We start from the raw sequence: 20454 nt of genomic DNA, 5'->3' as shown, positions 1-20454 counted from the left end.
GATCCTTTCTTTCATCGGAGAAACATTCTGAAAATCTAATGGGCAGGCCGACTAGAGAGATATCTAATCCATCCAGAATGCTGTCCTTCGTTTAAGGATTTCCCATGCATTAGCATTCCCTTCCCTGACACAGATCAACCCTCCCTGCGAAATCCCAAAAGGCCTTTCCCTGGGGTCAGCTTTTCTACAATAAGCCTCTCCTCCTTTATCTTGGTTCCTCCTTGGATGGCATGCCCACAGTCTATGACTGGCCGTATAAGGAACACATACAACAGGTATGGCAAAGGTGTTAGAAGTCAACTAGTCTAATCCCTTCATTTTCCAGAAGAGTAAACTGAGGTTCTTATGCTCAAAGTCTTTACAATCTTAGAGAAATCCTGCTCTTTGGCACATAAACATAAGGCATGGGCTTAGTAGAGATTATAGAAGGTTAAGGAAGAAGACAGGCTACAGCCAATGCCCAAAATATCATGGAGGATTCTCAGGGTATGCTGCGTCTACTTCAATATAGCACCACAGTGAAGAAATCCCTAGTACATGACAAGTATTTAATAAACTCTTTGGAGGACCAGGAGAAAGGAAGACTGAAGGTAGAAAGAAGGGGATAGTGTATCAAAGGGATTTCAGGGAAGAGAGTTGTACTATTTAGCCCCAGAGAGTAGGAATAAGGGCAAAAGGGAAATGAGGGGGGATTGTAAAGATGCAAATTTTGGTTTGTCATCAGGAAAAACTTGCCATGTATGATTGGAGCTATCACCACTTCCTAGAGAAGTAATAATTCTTTCTCAATTGGAGAATCACAAGATGATAGATTTATGCTGTCAAATACTTATTGTTTACAACATGTACACATTGTTCTACACCAAAATACAAAAAAAAAAAAATGGACCTTTCCCTCCAGGAACTTCTATTCTAATGTTAAAAGACACATGAAAAGGAAATGATAAAAACAAGGCTATGGTGGCAAATGTGAAAAAGTAAACTAATGCTAGTATCTAGGTTCTTCTTAAAAATGGCAGAACTATCAGTGGCAAAAGGAAACCACAGGGGCATAGGGATACAAAGGTATTGGAAGGAATCCAACCCACTCCTTTGGGCAAATGACACCCAAACTGATCACAAGACTTTTCCAAAATCAGACAGAAAGCAACTAGGAGATGCAGGGTTCAAACCCAAGTCCACATTCAGTGCTCCTTCCACTGGACCACCTTATCTCTCTTTAAAGAGAAGCTGGATGACCACTTTGTCAGGTATGTTATAGTAGAAATGAATTGATCTGGATAGCTATCAGGATTCCTTCCAGTCCTAAGAATGCCATGATTCCTTGAAATGCCAAGAGAATGAATCAATCACTCAATCAATGGTATGGCTCTCCTATTTATGAATGAGGTCTCCTATCCCTGATCATTTGGGATAAAAGAGAAGGAACTAACTGCCCATCTCAGAGGGAATAAAGTAAACATGAATAATGGAAGTTAAGAGAGACCTGGAAAGAAGAAGGGTTTGGTGGTGGTGGTGGAAGATGGAATGTTTACTGACCCTTCAGGTGATGCTTCTTGGTGATTTGGACCCTTCCACTATGGTTTCAGGGCTATTTCAGTCCAGATTTTACTGTTACTTGGAGAAGAGGCAGGTGGTTCAGGTCAAAGTTAAGTTGAAAACCATGGAACAAGAAGGTTAATGGTCGTGCAAAGCCAAAATATGCCCACTGGCCATACCGGCTCTGGTGTTGGCTTGTGAACATTGATTTCCCAACCAATTCCAAACCTATCCCTCACCTGGATGTAGCAGAATTCTCAAACACAGGTTGTGAGCTATAGAGATATGAGGTGGGGAAAAGAGGGCTAGAATGAGCATCACCTTGGAAGGAGAGCTGGAAAGACCTGATTCTTGAGCCTTTCTGCCTGTTATATACAAGAGAATGGCCAAAAAGTGGAACTCTGTTCAGATTCTGGACCAGTTAAAACTCTAATCATCCTGCCATGTACAACCTGGGCAGTTAGGAGAAGGTGAAGATTAGACTGCCCCAAGAACAGCAGAGGTGAGGGAAGGGTGGTTGGGGAAGTTGTATCTGCAAAGATGATGGTGACAGAGCTTATATTCCATCATACCACCTCAATGTCCCCACCCTCCTCAACCCTATCCCATTCCAATCTAAGGAAACTGAATGGCTGGACTGGGATCAGAGGCCTGAGTGAATTTATACACAATAGTTAGAGAAAAAGACCAAGATACAGAGACAGAGAAATAAGGAGAAAAATAGACAGTGACAAAAAAAGAGAGAGACAGAAAGGAGAGAAGACAGACCAAAGAGAGTCAAAAAAAGATAGAGAAGAAAGGGAGGGATAGAAGCAGGGGGGGGGGGTGAAAGAATAGAGAAGAGGAGAAAAGAGAATTGCCTCAATACAGGAGAATTTATTTGCTTGATAATTTATATGCACTTAAAGTTAAACATCAGCAATATTGATAAAAGTTGACACAACTAGCAAGATGTGAAGTTTCCATAGATACCACAATACCATAGAAGCAGACTAAGTTTATTTTGAAGTCTGATTATTAGCCTAAAGGATGAAGGAAGACCTTCTGTCCCTGGTGGACCATGGACACAAAGGGAATAATTAGAAATGAGAGGCACAAATTGATGGAAATTACCTCTGACATTAAGTATTTGGCTGACCTTAGGTAAGTCATTTAATTCCCTGAGTCTGTTTTCTAACCTATAAAATGAATGAGTTGGACTAGATAGTCTGAATTATTCTAACTACTAGGTAACTCTGCAGTCAAAAGTGTGGCCCTTGTACCCAATGAGGGATAAACAATCACAGGGAGAGGAAAGATGAAAATAAAATAATAATTCAAGGAGGGGAGGGTCCCACATGATCCAAAATGTATGAGGTTAGACATTCAACCAAGCTCATTGCTGGTCACTTTAAATTTACTCTTCCCTTGTTATGATAAAAGGACCAAGACCCAGAAATTCAGCATACAGATAAGACAGAGAGGTTTTATTGTTCTTATAAGCCTAAGAAGGGGGAGAGAGATTACTAAAAGTGGTTTGCAACTCTTATCCAATTGACCGTTACTTAAGACACAGGGTGTTAAAAAGAGTTTTATGTACAACTGTGTTTAATTATTTGCTCCTTTGTTGGCTTGTTTTATCTGGAACTAAGATACAGGAGTTCCTGGATTGTTCAACATGACAGGCCCCAGTTCTGAGTCCTTTGGATCACTTCTGATCCCCAGGACCTAGAATGACAATACTTGGCCAAAGGTTATAATTGAGTGGGACTATAGTCCAAAGTTGTCTTCTCATGGGCAAAGAGAGCTCCCTGGTGTGGGGGAGAGACCACAGGTCTCAGAACACAGTTGGATTTTTGGTTATCATGCAAAGATCAACCTGGATGGATTAGTTCAGTGAAAATTGGGGTGTTTAAAGCACTGACAAGGAAACTGGAAAATTAAACCATGTGTTCTCTCTCCTAAACTGGAGATATTAATTGGGGAGTTCAACATCAGTAAATTTTAGGTTGTGTGATGTTGATCCAACTAGGGAGGACATGTGACTTGCTGGCCATGGGTGATCATTGAACTCATCTCATTGAACTTCCCTAACCTTGCCACCCTCCATGAACCAGCAGAGATGGCATTGTGTTAGCAATTGTGTCTATTTCTCATCATTACTAGGTAGTCACAAGACACTTCATCTTCTAATTTGGTGTATTTTCACTGGCTGTCCCCCATGCATGGAAAACACTCTCTCTCTCTCTCTCTCTCTCTCTCTCTCTCTCTCTCTCTCTCTCTCTCTCTCTCTCTCTCTCTCTCTCTCTCGACTTCCTTCAAGCCGCAGGTAAAATCCTGCTTTCTACAGGAAATCCTTCTTTCCTCTTAATTCAAGCACCCCTTCCCTGAGTGACCCTCCCCACAGAATGTGCTCATGTTTCCCCCATGTTTTGGACATCTGATTTTCTCCCTGTCTCCTATTTCCCCCTCCCTCCTCTGATCTCAATTCTCTTCTCCCAACAATCTCAACAAGGTTTGTAAATCACTTCGACCCTATGTTACCATTGAGATGACACCATGTAACTTATGAGAAGTGCTCACAAAGGGATCAACAGGGAGGGTGGGGCTGTCCTCTCACACCTCATCAATGGCCAGGTTTCATCCTCACTCCATTTTGTTAACACAATACCAAGCTCAGAACATGATGAGGTGAGGGGCGCACATTCATTGCATATGAGCAGGAACGGCTTTCCCCATTGTTCTATACTCCCCATCATAGTCATGGCAGAATACCCCAAAGAGGCAAAGTAGGAAATCAAAGAGGTCATCATCTCAAACCTGGTACAGAGATCCTCCCCACAGTCGGGTGGTCCATCGCCATGACCAGACCATTGTGTAGCACCTGAAAAAAAAGAATAGAGCATCTTAAACACAGATGAATTCTTTCATCTCAAGGGATTGGCAAAGAGACCAATGCAATTTACAGTCTTTTTGTAAAGATTGAGAACACTTCAAGTGATTCAAATTCCCTTCCACAAGTAAGTTCATCAAAGATGTGCTTTGATGAAAACATTAAAGAAAGAACTGAATTCTTCCTGTCAAATTTCTTCTCCTTCTTAATGTGCAACTTTAAAGTCATCTCCTCCATGAAGCCTTCCCTGATATCATTACCAGTCACAAATCTCAATCTCTCTCAGTCTCTCTCTCTCTTGCTCGCTCGCTCTCTCTCACTCTCTCTCTCTCTCTCACTCTCTCTCGCTCTCATTCTCTCTCGTGCTCTCTCTCTCTCTCTCTCTTTCTCCTCTCAACTGGCATAGTCTCTCCTAGTCTGTATTTTCTGTTTCATTCATTACAAACATGTACTGAGCACCACCATGTGCAAGGACAGTGCTTGTTATTGAGAATACATATAAATATGAAACAGCCCCTAACACTACTGGCATGAAATAACATGTGTATGTATGTTAGTAAAGAAAAGATGGTTTTTGATCTTGGCTTTTAGAGTGAGTGTATGATTTTACTACTATGGGGAATCTCCTGCCATGGAGACAGTAGGTGACTTGTCCAGGGTCACACAGCCAGTATAAAAACACACCAAAATAAATACATAGCAATTTCTGCCTTTGGACATTAGCAAGTGAGGGGAATCAGGTCAGGTGGGTGTTGAATCCAGTAACATAAATGTTAATATAGTAAGTGTTAAATATGTGTGTCATGAATGACTGTGCCAGCCCATTCCCCTCAAGGGAAGAATCCTAATGTTAAAGTGTCTGGGTAAAAATGAGAATTTTATTTACAAGACAAGTGCCTCATGTCTGGCCATTTCCAAGACCGTGCCATGGCTATTTTCTGTCACAGAACCAAAGCCTCATGGTTCCTGCTTCCTCATCACTGTATCAGAAATGAGAGTAGCCAAGGTGAAGAACTGACTGAGGGTGAAATGCAAGGCCCAGGGATTCACATATTCTCTAAAGTCTGTGTGGGGTCAGGGATTTAGGGAAGTCCTCATTCTCAAACTATGTTCCACAGTCTCATTCAAAAGAGGATGGGAAAAATCCTCAGAAGGTCTTTTAATCTGTCCCCTTGCCTCTGGGAAGAGACACTTCAATGATTATGCAAGATTAAATCATAAATATTTCTCAAAAACAAAATCCAGAAAAGCTGATTTCACAGCCTTGCCTTGAGAATCTATTCTACTGCCTACAAGCTTGATGAGAGCTCTAGAGGCAGCTAGGTGGCCCAATGTGTAGAACCCTGGGCCTGGAGTCAGGAAGACCTGAGTTCAAAACTAGTCTCGCTTGCTGTGTGACCTTGGGCAAGGAACTCAAGATCTGTCTGACTCAGTGTCCTCAGTTGCAAAATGGGGTTCATAAGAGCACCCACCTCCCAGGGTTGCTGTCAGGATCAAATAGGATAATATTTGTCAAGTGCTTTGCCCATTGCCTAGAAAACAGTAGGTGCTTAAGAAATGCATGTTTCCTTCCCTTCCCTTGCTGTCTAACTTCCCATTTGCTAAGAAGCCTTTGATTAGTTTAAGGAGATACTAGCTATTCATTAGTCTTCTTAAAATACTACTTGTCTTGTTAAGATTAATTGCCTTCTCTTAATTCAGCTAATTAGAGCCAACTCCAATTATTTTTTCTCATCCCTAATTTTCCTGTCCTCTAGATCCATGTCGTCTCTCTTTCCATTACAGAAGAACTAACAGTGGCCAGAGTACCTGGATAACCAGTTTAATGAATTAACAACAGAAATTCTTAAGTCTACATTCCTTTTACTCCTCTACCCTACTAACTGTTCCAGCTCAAAACAGCTTTGGCACCAACAAACAATGGAGTGAGGGATGGATTCATTGCTGGGTCAGTGGATCTCCTGGTTGACTTACATAAGACCACTCCTATCCTACAGTCACTCAGCATGAGGTTGAGGTTACTCTGAAATTGATACAGGGCAGCAATGCTGCACAACGGATAGACCACCAAATTGGAAATTAAGAAAATTTATTTTCAGAATTCAACTCCTACCTCAGTGATCTTGGGCAAGATCTATGCCTCAATTTCTTCATCTATAACACGAGTTAAGAGAAGAAAATGGCAAACCACTCAAGTAACTTTGCCAAGAAAACCTCACGTGGGATCATGAAGAATCAGATGAAACTGAAATGACTGAACAAATTTTTTATAGTCTGTTTTTTAGTTCTCCTTGACTTATTGCTATGTACCATCCTGACAGACTCATCTAGACCCACATGAAGAACATATTTGCCACCAACTCCTATGATTGAGGAAGGAGGTTACGTGGCCTCAAATGTTCAGAGATGAATTCTTTATAAGTTCCAAAAAGCTCATCCCAGAAAATTCTTTTCAAAAATGGAATCCCACTTTGGAAGTCTCTGTAGCTCACAGAAACATGAGAGGTCATAGCCTTTCCTCTAGTTCCTATTTGTGGTTATCCTGAAAATGGAAATATAGGAAACAATCCCAACTTAAGGACAGAGACAATTCCAGGCTTAAATGTCTCTTTTGGCAATGATCTGTCCACTTCCTCCTTCTTCTCTTGTCCTTCCTTGCCTCTCTCTCTTTGAAAAAAAACATTCATTGCCCCTACACTCAGAAAGACGAAAAGGAAAGCTCTGAATAAAATATAACTCAATTGATGGTTCTGAAATTCATTAACAGTGAAATTTAATCATCTGCCTAAAAGCTAAAGGCCAATGGACATCACTCAAATTTCAGGAAGATAAAATACTCAATGATCTCGAAATGCCTAATAGAAATAACCTTTTAAATATCTCATCCGGCTTCTATACTGATTGCTACAAAGAAATCAATGAATGAATTTTTTAAAAAAACCACACTATTAAGTGCTTGCTGCACCCTGTAAAAAAAGGTTTCTGTGTGCTAGGTTTTTCTCAACTCTTGAATTTAAAATAGTAAACCCTAAACTGCAAACTGGTCTTAGAGCCAGAAAGAAAGAAAGAAAGAAAGGGGGTTCATCCCACCTGTGCCTGAAAAAGTTACTGAGACTTTCCATCCTAAGATTCAGAGAAGATTTTGACATGTGTTGATAGAGAAAGTTCCCCACGGTGAAAGTCCCAAAACCAAAATCACAGATTTCCTTCTAGTCACTATTTCTATTCAGAGTAACTTATGAACTCACAGGATATCCAAATGAACAGGAGTTCAGTGAGTAACTTGACCAACTCTCCCTAAGGTAAAATGAACTCTGCAACATCTCAGGTGACCACCTCCCCAAATGGGAATTGGAATCAACCGACCAGGAAGTATTGTTTGATTTAAATATCTATATGTGCCAGCCATAAGGGCTGGGATTACAAAACCTCTGCCCTCAGTGTACCGCAAGTGTAACCAGCACTGAAGATAGGAGAGAGAGAGAGGGGAAAAGGAAGAGAAAGAGGGAGAAATGAGAGAGAGAGACTGAGACAGAGAGAAAGATAAGTATGTGTGTGTCTATATATACAATGTCACATACATACATACTCATGTATATAGAAATACATATGCATACCTGCACATGCATATAGAAATATACTGCTACCTAGATATCTGTATGTGCATAAATTCATGTATCAATTTTATTTCTATATACATATGTATATTTTATGGCCCTATGGTCATATGGACAGCTATCTATATGTTTATGTGCAGATATATAAATACATGGGGACACATATTACATGAATAACATATGTATGTAGATAAATATGAATATGTATGTATAAGCACACTGAGGGACAAGGCTGGCTTATCCAGGATGGGTCTTTCCTAGTCTTCCAATAACCTATCATACAGAATAGGGATTCCCCATGCTAAGTCCTGATGTGACCATGTTGTTTACTGGCAAGTTGTAGATATCACCTGACTGAAAATATAAGGATGACATGGACCAGAGGGTCCTGGAACCGTGTGGCATGCTTTCTTATCCCAGGTAGAGTCAATCAATCATCTACCCACTAAATCGCCCTGCTAGTGTTATCTCCAGCACAAATGGTAGGGGTGGAGTGTAGGGTCATCAGGATCTACCAAAGAAATCTATCTATACTGTATGAAGAGGTCCTGTGTTCAGTGAAAAGGAGGAAGGGTCCAGTGGGCATCACATAGCATTCTCCACAAGGAAGGATGCCAAGGAGACCACCTAGATCCACTTTGTGCCCAGCCCCTAGGGTTGGAGGTTCATAAATCACTTGCCCTGGGCAGAGGACCTGAGGGAGAAAGAGTCCAGTCCCCCCCATGTCATGTTCATATTCACATGGGCTGTCCTATACCCAAGGACAATTATTATGGCTTTGAAATTTAGTCTAGAAAAATAATCATTTTCAGAAACCAGTTGCTTTTTTGTCTTTGTTTTACATGATTTTCCTCTTTGGTATTCAATGACTACCTTGTTTGCTTTCAATTTTTAATCATTTTCTTTATCCAACTTTGTCTAAGACCACTTTAATGGACTCCAGAAAATGTCATCACTGATACCCTTGTTTTTATCCACTTAATTATAGGACTCCCATGCCACCTTGTCACTGCGTCAGTTTTTGAAAACCATTTTCAATCACTCTTGAACTTGTCACCAATATTACGCCTGCCTTACAGCATTCTGGGAAACATGCTGGAAAAGTATGCAAGGACCATGGTCATTAACCTTTAAAAGTAAAAAAAAAAAAATCCAAAGGTCTGAAGTCTTGTGCTTTGCCAGAAATAATCACAGAAGTGACGGTATCGGTGATATTCTTTCTGAGTCTCTTTTTATATTCTTTTATTTTTTTAAGAGACAAAAAATGTAAAAGAAAATAACAAGACCATTTTCCTTCCTTACCCAATACTATTCCATGAATCTGCGTGGAGCATAATTCTTCATAATTAACTGCGCAAAGAAAACTGGGATAATTACGTGCATCTCATCATCCATGTTATCATTTCCTCTCAGTATGTCATGAAAACAACTTTGTGGGGAGACAGAGCTTCTACTGTTATGAAATGGAGGTCATAACTCAGGAACACAGTGTTAAAGGTTAATTTCACTATTTCCCAAACACTTTTAATGACCACAAAGAAAACACCCTTAAATATCCTTTCACATGAGAAATTAGACTGTAATCCCATTGGTCCCAACTGCACTTAGATAATGGAGATCGAATTTAAGCTCGTCGATTTTCCTGTTTTTTACTTCATTTAAACCAATTATTGTAACTCAACTTCTCTTTGGTACAAATGTATATGACATGGACCCCAATGCTTCATTTCCCTTTTGAGCCCTAATTGTATGTTCCAACGATTTCATGAATTAATTGGCACAAGGAAGGACAGAAATAACAACTCTAAAATGGAGAGGGATGCAGAGGGGGTGGACTCATATAAGTCATGGAATGTATAGAATGATTTATAGACAGCAAAGCCAAGCCATTAAGAGACCTCCTTCCCCCAAACTCCCATGATATTATTAACTCAAGTCTTTCAACCTTGCTTAGCACTTGGTTCTTTAGTTAAATGATCCCAATGCTTATCAATGCAACCTTGGGAATAGTTGGAAAAGTTTTCTTCTCATCCCATGGGGTATGTCTGTTAAAGTCTATTAAAAGGAATGTTTCTAAAGAGCACTCAAGACAGTGACCATGAGCAGTGAACTGAACTCATTCAGAAAGACAATATTTTTCTATTTGTAAAGAATTTTCCAATTACTCCATAGTAAAAGAATGCAACTTGTTCAATTAATAGAAATATAACAAGACATTATAAATTTCTTATCTTCCCAGGCTGAAGTCAGTACTGACGTACTCTGACAACCTAGAAGTATGAAGGAAACTATGACTAAGACCATTAAAGGTAATTCTTGGTCTATACCAAGCAATGAGACTTTAGCAAGAATTCAGGCTTCCAATTCAACAGGACCCTAGCTTCATCACATGAGATTAGAAGAATAATATCTCTCATGAAAGCCTTGGTAGAAAAGTCACCACTTTAACATTTACCAACTACTAGTTACTTTTGAGGAGTAGGCTAAGCCTAAGAGTATAGACAGAAAGGGATGCATGGTAAAATGGGGAAAGAACTGCTTTTTGAAACAGGATGTGAGTTCCAATTTTAGCTCTGATATATCAGAAAGAATTTGAGCAGTCCCCTAAACCAGACCACAACAAGAGGAATCTTAACTCTAACACCCAATAAGTGGTAATCTTGTCTGTGCTTGAAGATCCCTAAAGAGGTATCCTTGACTATCTCTCAGGCACTGTGCTAAGATCTGGCATTACCAAGAAAGACAAAAGACAGTTCCTGACTTCAAGGAGCTCTCATTCTAAAGAGGGATGCAACATGAAAATGACTACATACATGCATACAAGATTTATAAAGCACAGCTAGGGGAAATGAAGGGGAACCCCCCACTTTCTGCAACAACTCATTCTGTTTTTGAAAAGCCTAATGGTCAAGAAACTTTCTCCTGACATCAAGTCTGAATCTTCTGTTTACAGTTTCTACTTATTGGCCCTAGATGTAGACCTAGGGCTAATGAGAATAATACTTTTACATGATAGGCCTTCAAATACTTAAACACAAAAATCAAACCCTGTTATAGTCTTCTCTTGGATTAAAAATCTCCAGTTCCTTCAACTAATTGTCTATACATGATCTCCATGCCCTTGATCATCCTGGTTGACCTCCTTCTAATACTCTCTAGATTAGTAATTAATACCTTTCATCAACTGTAGTTTCTGAAATTAATCATGATATTTTAAATGTGCATTCAAAATATACAGAGAGGTGCCCTTTCTCATGGATGATCTTCCTCTCTAAATGGAGCCTAATATTCCATTTGTTCAGTTAGCTGCCACATACAGAAAATTCATCACCTAACTATGTTTCCTCCAACTTGCTACTTACATAGGCGATTTTTTAAGTCCATTGTAAGACTTGACATTTACCCTTACTACCTATGTGATTTTGGATAAATCACTTAAGTTCGCTTGGTGAAGGAGTTGGCTGGACTAAACATTCCTAAAACATTTTGAAAGTTCTTTCCAAAGTTCCCCAACTTAGAGCCATTCTGAACTCTCCCTTCTCCAGCCTCCATCTAGCTAATCATTGATAAGGCTTGTGGATTCTGCTTCTCTGAGTCCTTCAACTATCCTCTTCTCTCTAGTATTATCCAAGGTCAAGAGGCCCTTAGCACTTTACCATCTGATCCTCCCTGCAACCAGCTTCTTCACTCTCCAATGAATTTCCCTACATAACTACACTCTTGATATTCCTAGAGTACTGATCTGCCCATATCACTCTATGGCCAAGAAGTTTCAGTGATTGATAGGATCTTGGCCAGAAATCCAACAGCAATGTTCTTGGAGAATTCTCTCAGTTCTATCTGTTCAACAGACAAGTCCTGCTTCAGGTAAACCCTGACCTGGCTGGACCTCAAATGTGAAGAGAACAAAGAACTACAGGTTCAATTTCAAACAATGATCCCAGAGTTTCTGTTCAGGAAAGCCAGAAACCTCTCTTCTCCCCAAAAGTTGCCCTGAGGAATTATCTTTTCTTTCTCTGGGGCAATACTCAAAATGGTATGCACCAAAGCCCACCCAGGGGAGGAAGGAAGAATGGAGGTCCTTGATGGAAGCCTTCGGTAGTCTTATGTAATTAAGGCCACTTGGGGTGGCTTGGCTTTGCCAGGAAGCTCTCAATATGCCCTGTCCTTAGAATCAACAAGACAGCAAGCCTGTAAGAGAACAGGAACACGATTGTCAACATATGCTTCATTCCTAATTTCTTCGGTAATAAAGTCCTGCCCATGAAGCATGTCAGAGGCCCATTATCTCTCCATTCACAGGGTGAGCTGGAGTCTCATCAGGAGCAATCTCTAGGATCAAAAAACCACAAAGGAAATGATGTCGTGGCCTGCTCAGCCCTAGAGATGGAGGGCCCGCTGATCAATGTGACAATTGCTCCGTGATCCAAGGCATAAGGAAGCAATATTGTTTGTTGACATTCTATCAGCGAGGCAGTGGAATGAGAGCCACCCAAGAGGCCTCCAAGAAGCCAATCTAGTGCTGCCCAGGCTCCATGGTCATAGCATCCTAGGCTGAGAGCTGCAAGAGCCTCCAGGTTCTGCTGTTCTAATGGTCTTTGGTTTTGTTTGCTTCCCTAGGAACTAGCAAAGGGTTGGTACATAGTGCTTAATAATTGAGTCAAACCTTGAATGTAATGAGTCTCTGCATACCTAATGACAAGAATAATACATCACAGACATGTAGCCAGAACTTAAATGTTTGGTGGATTAGTCATCAGTCAAAAATCATTTATTAAGAGCCTAGTATGTACTAAGTGAAGAGAATACCAAAAAACCAAACTGCATCCCTGCTTTTGCAGGGCACACTGACTAATTAATTTTATAAATAAAATAATTTTAATGGGAAATTGCAGATGGAAGCAAGGAGGAGAAGGGCTCCATCAGTATACACTTTCCAGGGAGATGATGGACTTCTCTAGGACAACAAATGAAGACAGAAGATACCGAAGGAGGTGGTGTTCAAGGAAAGAGAATCCTGGGGTGATCCATGGATGAATAGGGGATGGTAGGGTAGAAAAACCAACATCTACATATTTGAAGTAGAGTCATGACCTCAGTCTCCATTTAAGGAAAGATCTCAACTCAGAGCAACTTCTATCTCATCTGATGGCACTGCTTTGGAATTTCTCTGAAATGTCCACCATGCCCCCATGACCAGCACTTCACTCTTTCCCAAGCACACACTCTTCAGCTTCTTTTTGTGTATTGTCTTCCCCACCCCACCCCACCCCATTAAATCGGAAGCTCCTTGAGGGCAGGGACTAGAATCTCCAGTGCTTATGTATAGTAGGCACTTCATAAATGTCTATTAGCTGTTTGAGGTAAAGAGATGTAGAAGCTAAGAGATGTCATCAGAGAGGACATTATTGTTCAGTCAGTTGTATCTGATTCTTCATGTTCCCATTTGGGGTTTTCTTGGCAAAGATATATGGAGTGATTTGCCATGTCCTTCTCCACTCATTTTTATAGATGAGAAAACTGAAACAAAAGTGGTTAAGTGACTAGCCCAGGGTCACCTAGCTAGGATGTGTCTGAGGATTTGAACTCAGGAAGATGAGTCTTCTTGACTCCCAGGCCCAGCATTCAATCCACTGTACCACCTAGTTGGCTATCAGAGAAGATAGGCTAACAGAATTACATGCATAGAAAATTATGGTCAGCAGAGAAATAACCCTGGGGAGTGAAAAGGAGTGTTGATATAAATTGAGTATCAAATGAAAATGATAACCATGATAACAGATAAAATTTATATGGAGCTTTAAGATTTCCAAAGGACTTCACATATATTGCTTCATGTGCTCCTCACAACAACTCAAGGAGGCTATTATTATCTCTTTACAGATGAAGCTAAGAGGCTAAGAGAGTTTAAATGACCTGTCTTGGGTCACACTGCTTGTGTCAGAGGCAGGATTTAGACTCAGGTCTTCATTAGGTAAAATACTATTCTCCGTTCACTTTGCCACCTAGAGACCTCATGAGGTCTTTCCCACCCACACATTTTCCTAACTTGTATTTATATCTACAGTAGACTTACATGGTTCTGATTATGATCCCCTTGTTTTGGGGGCACACTTCCAGTCTGGGTTTTCATAGGACTTTTAGGTCTTATTTATCTTACTTCCTATTTCACTAGATCAGAGTCTAGGTCTTCAATCCCTCTGAATCATACATGGGCATCCTCCAAGGTTCATCACTGGAATTTCCATCCTTCATCCTCAGGGCCCACTTTCTTAGGTTTTTTGGAGCACTAGCATTTAGATGCTTCTCAAATCTATCTTACCAGCAAATGCTTATTGTCCCTCCCTTTAATCCAAAATCCCTCCATTTAGTCACCTCCAAATGGATCTACTCTAACTACTTCCAGTAATTGGTACATCTAGAACTCTAAAGATCTGGAGACTGCTTTATTTGAACCTCACAGTTACCTGGTAAAGTAGAACCTTTGGGTATTGATATTCCCATTTTACAAATAAGGAAATTGAGGCTCAGAGTAACTTATCTAGAGACAAGTATCAGAAATGGAGAGAGTCCAAGTGTTCCTGACTCCAATCACAGTGTTCTATTCACTTTACCAGGATCTTTCCAAATAGCATATCTGATAACTAGCACCCAACCCTCCGAACATTACTGATTGATGGGCAAGAAGCCAAGCTCCAATTGATAGCTTCCTGAATCAATGAAACATTTTCCTGATCAAAGGTTCCCAGTGAAATTGTCCAAATAGTGAAAACAATAAGCAAGGAAATAGACTTTTTTTTTTGCAAGGTACTGGGGTTAAGTGACTTGCCAAAGGCCACACAGCTAGGTAATTCTTAAGTGTTTGAGGCTAGATCTGAATTCAGGTCCTCCTGACTCCAGGGCAGTGCTCTATCTACTGCACCATCTAACTGACCCAAAACAGACTTTTTAATAAGTAGCTGACATCTTACTGAACAAACTTAAATTTCTTAGCAGTGTATAATAAATATATCCAGTACTAGGCTGGCTTGATGCTTCATATGATCTAACAGGATTATCAAGTATATTGGAGCTCGGGCTCTCTCAGAAAAGCACATGTTGATTGATAGCTCCAGAGCCTCCTCAGTGGCACATTTTGTAGTTCCAATCCACCATGACATCTCCTTCTGTACAGTTTGGGGTCTGTCCTGCTGCAATTCTTCCTAAGCAATTTAGTCAACAAGGTCAATGGGCAACCTCCACTCAATGTCTCCCTTCACTCACTTCTTAAACCCTTCTCTATCAATTCTAATGCAGCACCCAATTTCACCACCCAGTTGGAATTGTTCTCTTACATATTACTCAATTTTTCCTCTATCTTTATCTTCCTTGACCTCTTTTGGTACCTGGACATTCAATCCTCCCTGGGTTTCCCTAATTCAACTCTTCCCCTTCATACCTGCCTCCATATTAGATCTTCACACGTCCTTGGCCATCAGGATAAGGGCCCAAAGGCTCTGACGTGGCTACTCTTCTCTCTTTGTACTCTATTAAAGCCTGTAGTATTACTACCAGCTCCCTTGGGTTCTTTGATGACCTTTGTACTGATAACCACTAAGGTTTACATCTAGTCCCACCTCTCTGATAGACTCCAGTCCCACACCACCAGCTCTCTCCTGGCTCTCTCTCAGCAACTCAAGTTTACAATGTCAAAAATGGAACTTCCTGTCTTAACCCAACACCACTCCTCCAACTTTCCTATTTCCCCTAAGAGGGGCCTCATCCTTCCATATCATTCTTATTCCTCAACCTGAAGTCATATGTAACTCTTCCTTTACTCTCTCTTTTATGCAGAAAGTTGGCAATCTGGTCAGCTCAAGGTCTTTCATCTTTTTGGTTTTTGTCTTTTTGTTTGTTTTTTTGTGAGGCAATGGGGCTAAGTGACTTGCCCATGGTCATACATAGTACATAGTAAATAGTAAATGTCTGAGACTGGATTTGAACTCAGGACCTCTTGACTCCAGGGCTGATGCCCTCTGAGGTGCCCCTCATTGTCTTTCATCTGCTCTAATCTCTTATGACTATCAGGCTACTTCTATCTTCCCTCAATACTTCTCACTCTTGAGGGAAACCTGTCTTAGTCTTCCATTGTCTCTCATGATTGGAAGCCAACTTGCCCTCTTATCTTTGACTTGAAACTAGTATTATAAATGAAAAAGAACAGCAAAATAAATATACATACATATATACATATGTGTGAGTCTTTCTGTCTCTATATGTGTGTGTATATGTGTGTGTGTATCACTTGTAATGTTTCAGGCTCTATATTAAGCCTGGGGATAAAAATACAAAAATGAAGGCTGTCTCTACCCTCAAGAAATTTATATTGCTATAAGAAAGGGTTTCTTTTTTTTTTCAGTTGTTTTTTTTTGGCAAGGCACTGGGGTTAAGTGACTTTCCAAAGGTCACACAGCTCAGTAATTATTAAGTGTCTGAGGTTGGATTTGAACTGGGTCCTCCTGACTCCAGGGCCAGTGTTCCATTCACTGTGCTACCTAGCTCCTTCTAAGACAGAGATCCTTAACCTGTATCTATAACATATCTTTTTTTTATTATTTTGATAACAGCATTTCAAAACCATTGGTCTTTTTTGTTATTCTATGCACTTTTTATTATGTGTTAAAAACATTGTCCTAAGAAGGGAGCCATGGGTTTCTTTGCACTACATTCAGAAAAATGGGTAAAAACTTGTTTTTAGCGAGAGACAACAGACAAAAAAGGAGGGGGGGGCAGTAGCCAGGTGATATTTTGGAACCAGAATGGTAGATTGATTCATAGGGTAGCCAGCCAACAAAATGAAGAGCACTTTGTTTTTAAATCTTGTATCTTCTCCATGGTCACTTTAAGCAAAGAATTCCTTGACTAGACGCCACCAACCATCTGGGAACGCACATTTCTAGACTTAGGGTGCTTCTTGAACCTTTGATGCATGCTGTCACCAGGATTGTATTTCACCAATAGATCAGTCAGTCAGAAAACAGTGACAAAGCTTCCACTCAAGAACAGGCTGTGTTCAAGGCCATTCCAGTTTGGTAGAACCTGCTTTGCTGTCATAAGCTTGAAGAACCTAGAGTCAGTATGCAAAGAGGTGGACTTTAGGGTTATAGAGGAACCCTTATACAATTTTTAGCATCTTTTTATAATTAGCTTTGGTATTCACAATAACCTCATTGAAACTTAAAACGGAAATCTGGTTTTGCATCAAATTTATCTTTCTCCAATTCAGCAATTTGTTTATGCAGATTAAGGGAGCTTGGATTCATGCTGGTCCTTCAGAGGGAACATGCTCCAAGTAAATGGAGACACATGTTGCCTTCATTATATTTTTTCATTCATGAGACCTAATCACTGGCTGGTATCTGTGGAGCTCATGAATATTCACTCACTTACGTATTGTATTCAGAGCAACAAAACAGAAAATAGAAATACAGTGTATTTTCTCATCACATGTAAAATTCCCAAAACAAAATTCACAGAAAGGTACAAAAGACAGTAGAGTCACAAAACATAAATTGGATCCTACTCTAACATTTAGTTTACTCTAACGTTGGAGTTTAGAAAATTAAAATTAACATTTGGCTTTAAGTTGATAGCATTATTCTCTGAAGCACAGACTCACTACTCTCATTATTTATTTTTGCGTTAAAAGTGACAGTATTTGGGGCAGCATGAGCAGAGAAGGGGACAAGTAGCCCCACATGACTCAGTATCATCACTGAGCTGCTAGACCACAATGCAACAATGATTTGTGTGTCAACCTTGGACTTCATCCAATGGACCAAAGGAGTGAAACGATCAATGACTTTATAACAAATTATTCTCCCACATTTCTCTTCTCTACATAATGATCTTATAAGTTGGACTTCCAGAAGAGAGTGGCAGTGGGGCTCTCTCTGATCTGAAGGGCTAGTGGTGTGACACTGGGCAAGTCAAATACCTTCTCTAGGCTTTGGTCTCCCCATAGGTTCAAATAAGGAGACCCTAAAGCTCTTATCCCATGATGCCAAGAAACCCTTTTTATTCTGCATAAAGAGAATTCCAGAAAAGACTTCAATTCCTTTCATGAAGGCTTGAGCCAGACCCACATAATAACACCTAAATTACACAAACTGTGGTACCTGAGCTGAAGAAATGACCTTCACTCTTAGCTCTGAACCCCCTTTCTTGTACCTCTGATCCCTCAAGCCCTTCAGTGTCTCGGGGAGATCTCAAAGCTTTACAAGAATTTAAACACCCCTAAGTCTTCAGCATCAGTGATTGCTCTGTCCCTTCTGAGCAAGCCCAACCATGACAAGCAGCTATGGCCCGGAGCACCCCACTGCAAAGAGAAGCACCCACTGGGAGTGGATACTGTGCTAAGAACTCTACAGATATCTCATTTCCCAAGGAAACTTAAGGGTATTTCTGAGTTTCACGAAAATGGAAGGGATTAGGAGAGAATGCTCTTGTCTTCCATCCATCAGGAAAGATGGAAACACAGATGCATCCAGTGCTCTCCAAAATATGACCCACCAAGCCTTGGAAACACAGAACTGAAGGCATCTCTCACGCCAATGAAAAATTAGCCTTGAGGAGCCACTATGGGATCATGACATCTCAATGTGCACTGGAGAAGTCTGTCTCTGTGGAGGCCAAGAAAACACTCAAAAGTCAGGAAAGTACTTGAGAAAAAAAAAAGGCACAGCCTCCAATAACAGTGAGCAATAACGCCACGCCACTCGTCCCAATATTTCATTCAAAATGTGACCGCCCATGGGGGTCCCACCTGTTTCTCTATGAACAGAATATACAATCAAACTCACACACCACACTGACTCCCTGGGGCCCTGCTTAAGTATCCCATTCATCTTTCACCTGCCATGGAAGTGTTGTGGCTTGTTTATATATCACTCTTGGTTTCGTTAGAACTCGGTCTGTTGGCTCCAGCTTCCTCGGCTGGCCGCAAGACCGGCTCATCAGCAGGAGAAGGCCACCGCGACCTGGCACCTGTGGAGCCAGACATGGCCCATGGATGTCCAGATGGAGGCACCGAGCCAACCCATCTGTGAACTCCCTCCGGCAGAGGAGCCGGGAAGGTCTTCCAAGAGATTATTGTCCTGCTACAGATCTTCAATCTTTTCTCCCTTCCAAATGTCATCCTTCCCGGACATTACTGAAATGAAAAACCTTTCAGTCTTGGAGGAGAGCTCAGCACCTGGGGCCAGACAACACACCTCGCTCAGATCAGTCAACCTGCTTCTCCTGACAATCGGTTCTCTGTACTTGGCAAGCAAAAGCTTGCCAGCATTTTCCTCAGACACCCCTCCCCACACCACCCATGCTTTCCTCAGTACCCCCTCCCAAGTATTCTTCACTGAAGAGTTGAGATATAACTCTAAACAACTGAGGTTTCAGTGTTCCAACTCAGGTCTAAAAGGGATGTTAGATGTTGTTCAATCCAATCTGTATCTGAAAAAAAGGGGAAATATGCAGCCACTCAAACTGGCTCCATATCTTGGTTCTGCCACTTACCACTTTTGTGATAGTGGGCAATCCTGAGCCTCAGTGAGACTAATTGGCCCCTCATTTTTCTTTAATCTCTAGATCTCTGACCTCATGGAGAAGTCCCCTTACAAATTCCTTACTAGACTATGCCCCATGGAAAAAAAGGCCTTGTTTTGTCCAAACCCTGAGTCTTCTTCACACAGGAAGCACCTGATAAGACTAAATGTTGGATTGAATTCAAAACCATCTAAATAACAATATCTGAAGAGTAGTGGACCAGTCAACCTAGACGGTGGTCTCTGGTAAAGAGTCACAAGTTTTTCCAGTTCTGCCTCCAAAATTAGGAGGAAGAGAATGGGCCAGATAGCATTTTGGGGAAGTGAACAGAGCTTTCGTGATTCTGAAATGCCCCTTTGTGTAAGCCCCGTTATTGTCTAGAAAGGTGGCGATTCTTCCAAAGATCCAGGAAGGATGTAATGTCCAGCTGTATGGCCAGCATTCTAAAATGCTGTTCACGTCATTGGACCTACAAACCTATCTTGTAAATATTTCATCCATTGCTACAGACAAAACCAATCCATGCTCTCTCATCCTCTAATTTTTTTTTTCATGTTTTCTCTTGGATCTGTACAAAGAATTCACTCCAAATCCAGAGTTCTTCCTCAAGATGGCATTTCATGGGTACCAGGGCAGCATTTGGGTCATCCATTGCTATCCCTCACTTCCATCACAATTCTGACCCACCTCTTAACTCAATCATACTTTCCCCCAATAATATCCCTTTATTGCTCTTCTTCCAAAAGAAAGGTCATTTTTGGAAATATATTGCAGCCTACTATCACAGTCCATTCAATTCTTCATCAATCTAGGAATCATTCACAATTCTGATGCTTCCATGAATGT

The 20454-nt window shown here is 40.8% G+C and overlaps 1 protein-coding gene across 1 annotated transcript in view; it reads right to left on the bottom strand.

Moving 5' to 3' along the window:
* The window catches only part of SUGCT (succinyl-CoA:glutarate-CoA transferase), a 585759-nt gene that overhangs the window by 118918 nt on the left and 446387 nt on the right, over positions 1 to 20454 (bottom strand). The window contains exon 13 of the mRNA XM_074199070.1: positions 4339 to 4402. Within this exon, the coding sequence (XP_074055171.1) occupies positions 4339 to 4402 (64 nt within the window). The remainder of the gene's footprint in view (positions 1 to 4338; positions 4403 to 20454) is intronic.

The sequence above is a fragment of the Macrotis lagotis genome, chromosome 8 (assembly GCF_037893015.1).
Source record: "Macrotis lagotis isolate mMagLag1 chromosome 8, bilby.v1.9.chrom.fasta, whole genome shotgun sequence".
Taxonomy (NCBI): Eukaryota; Metazoa; Chordata; class Mammalia; order Peramelemorphia; family Peramelidae; genus Macrotis; species Macrotis lagotis.
The sequence above is the reverse complement of the archived record's forward strand: the minus strand, read 5'-3'. Positions and strand labels throughout refer to the sequence as shown.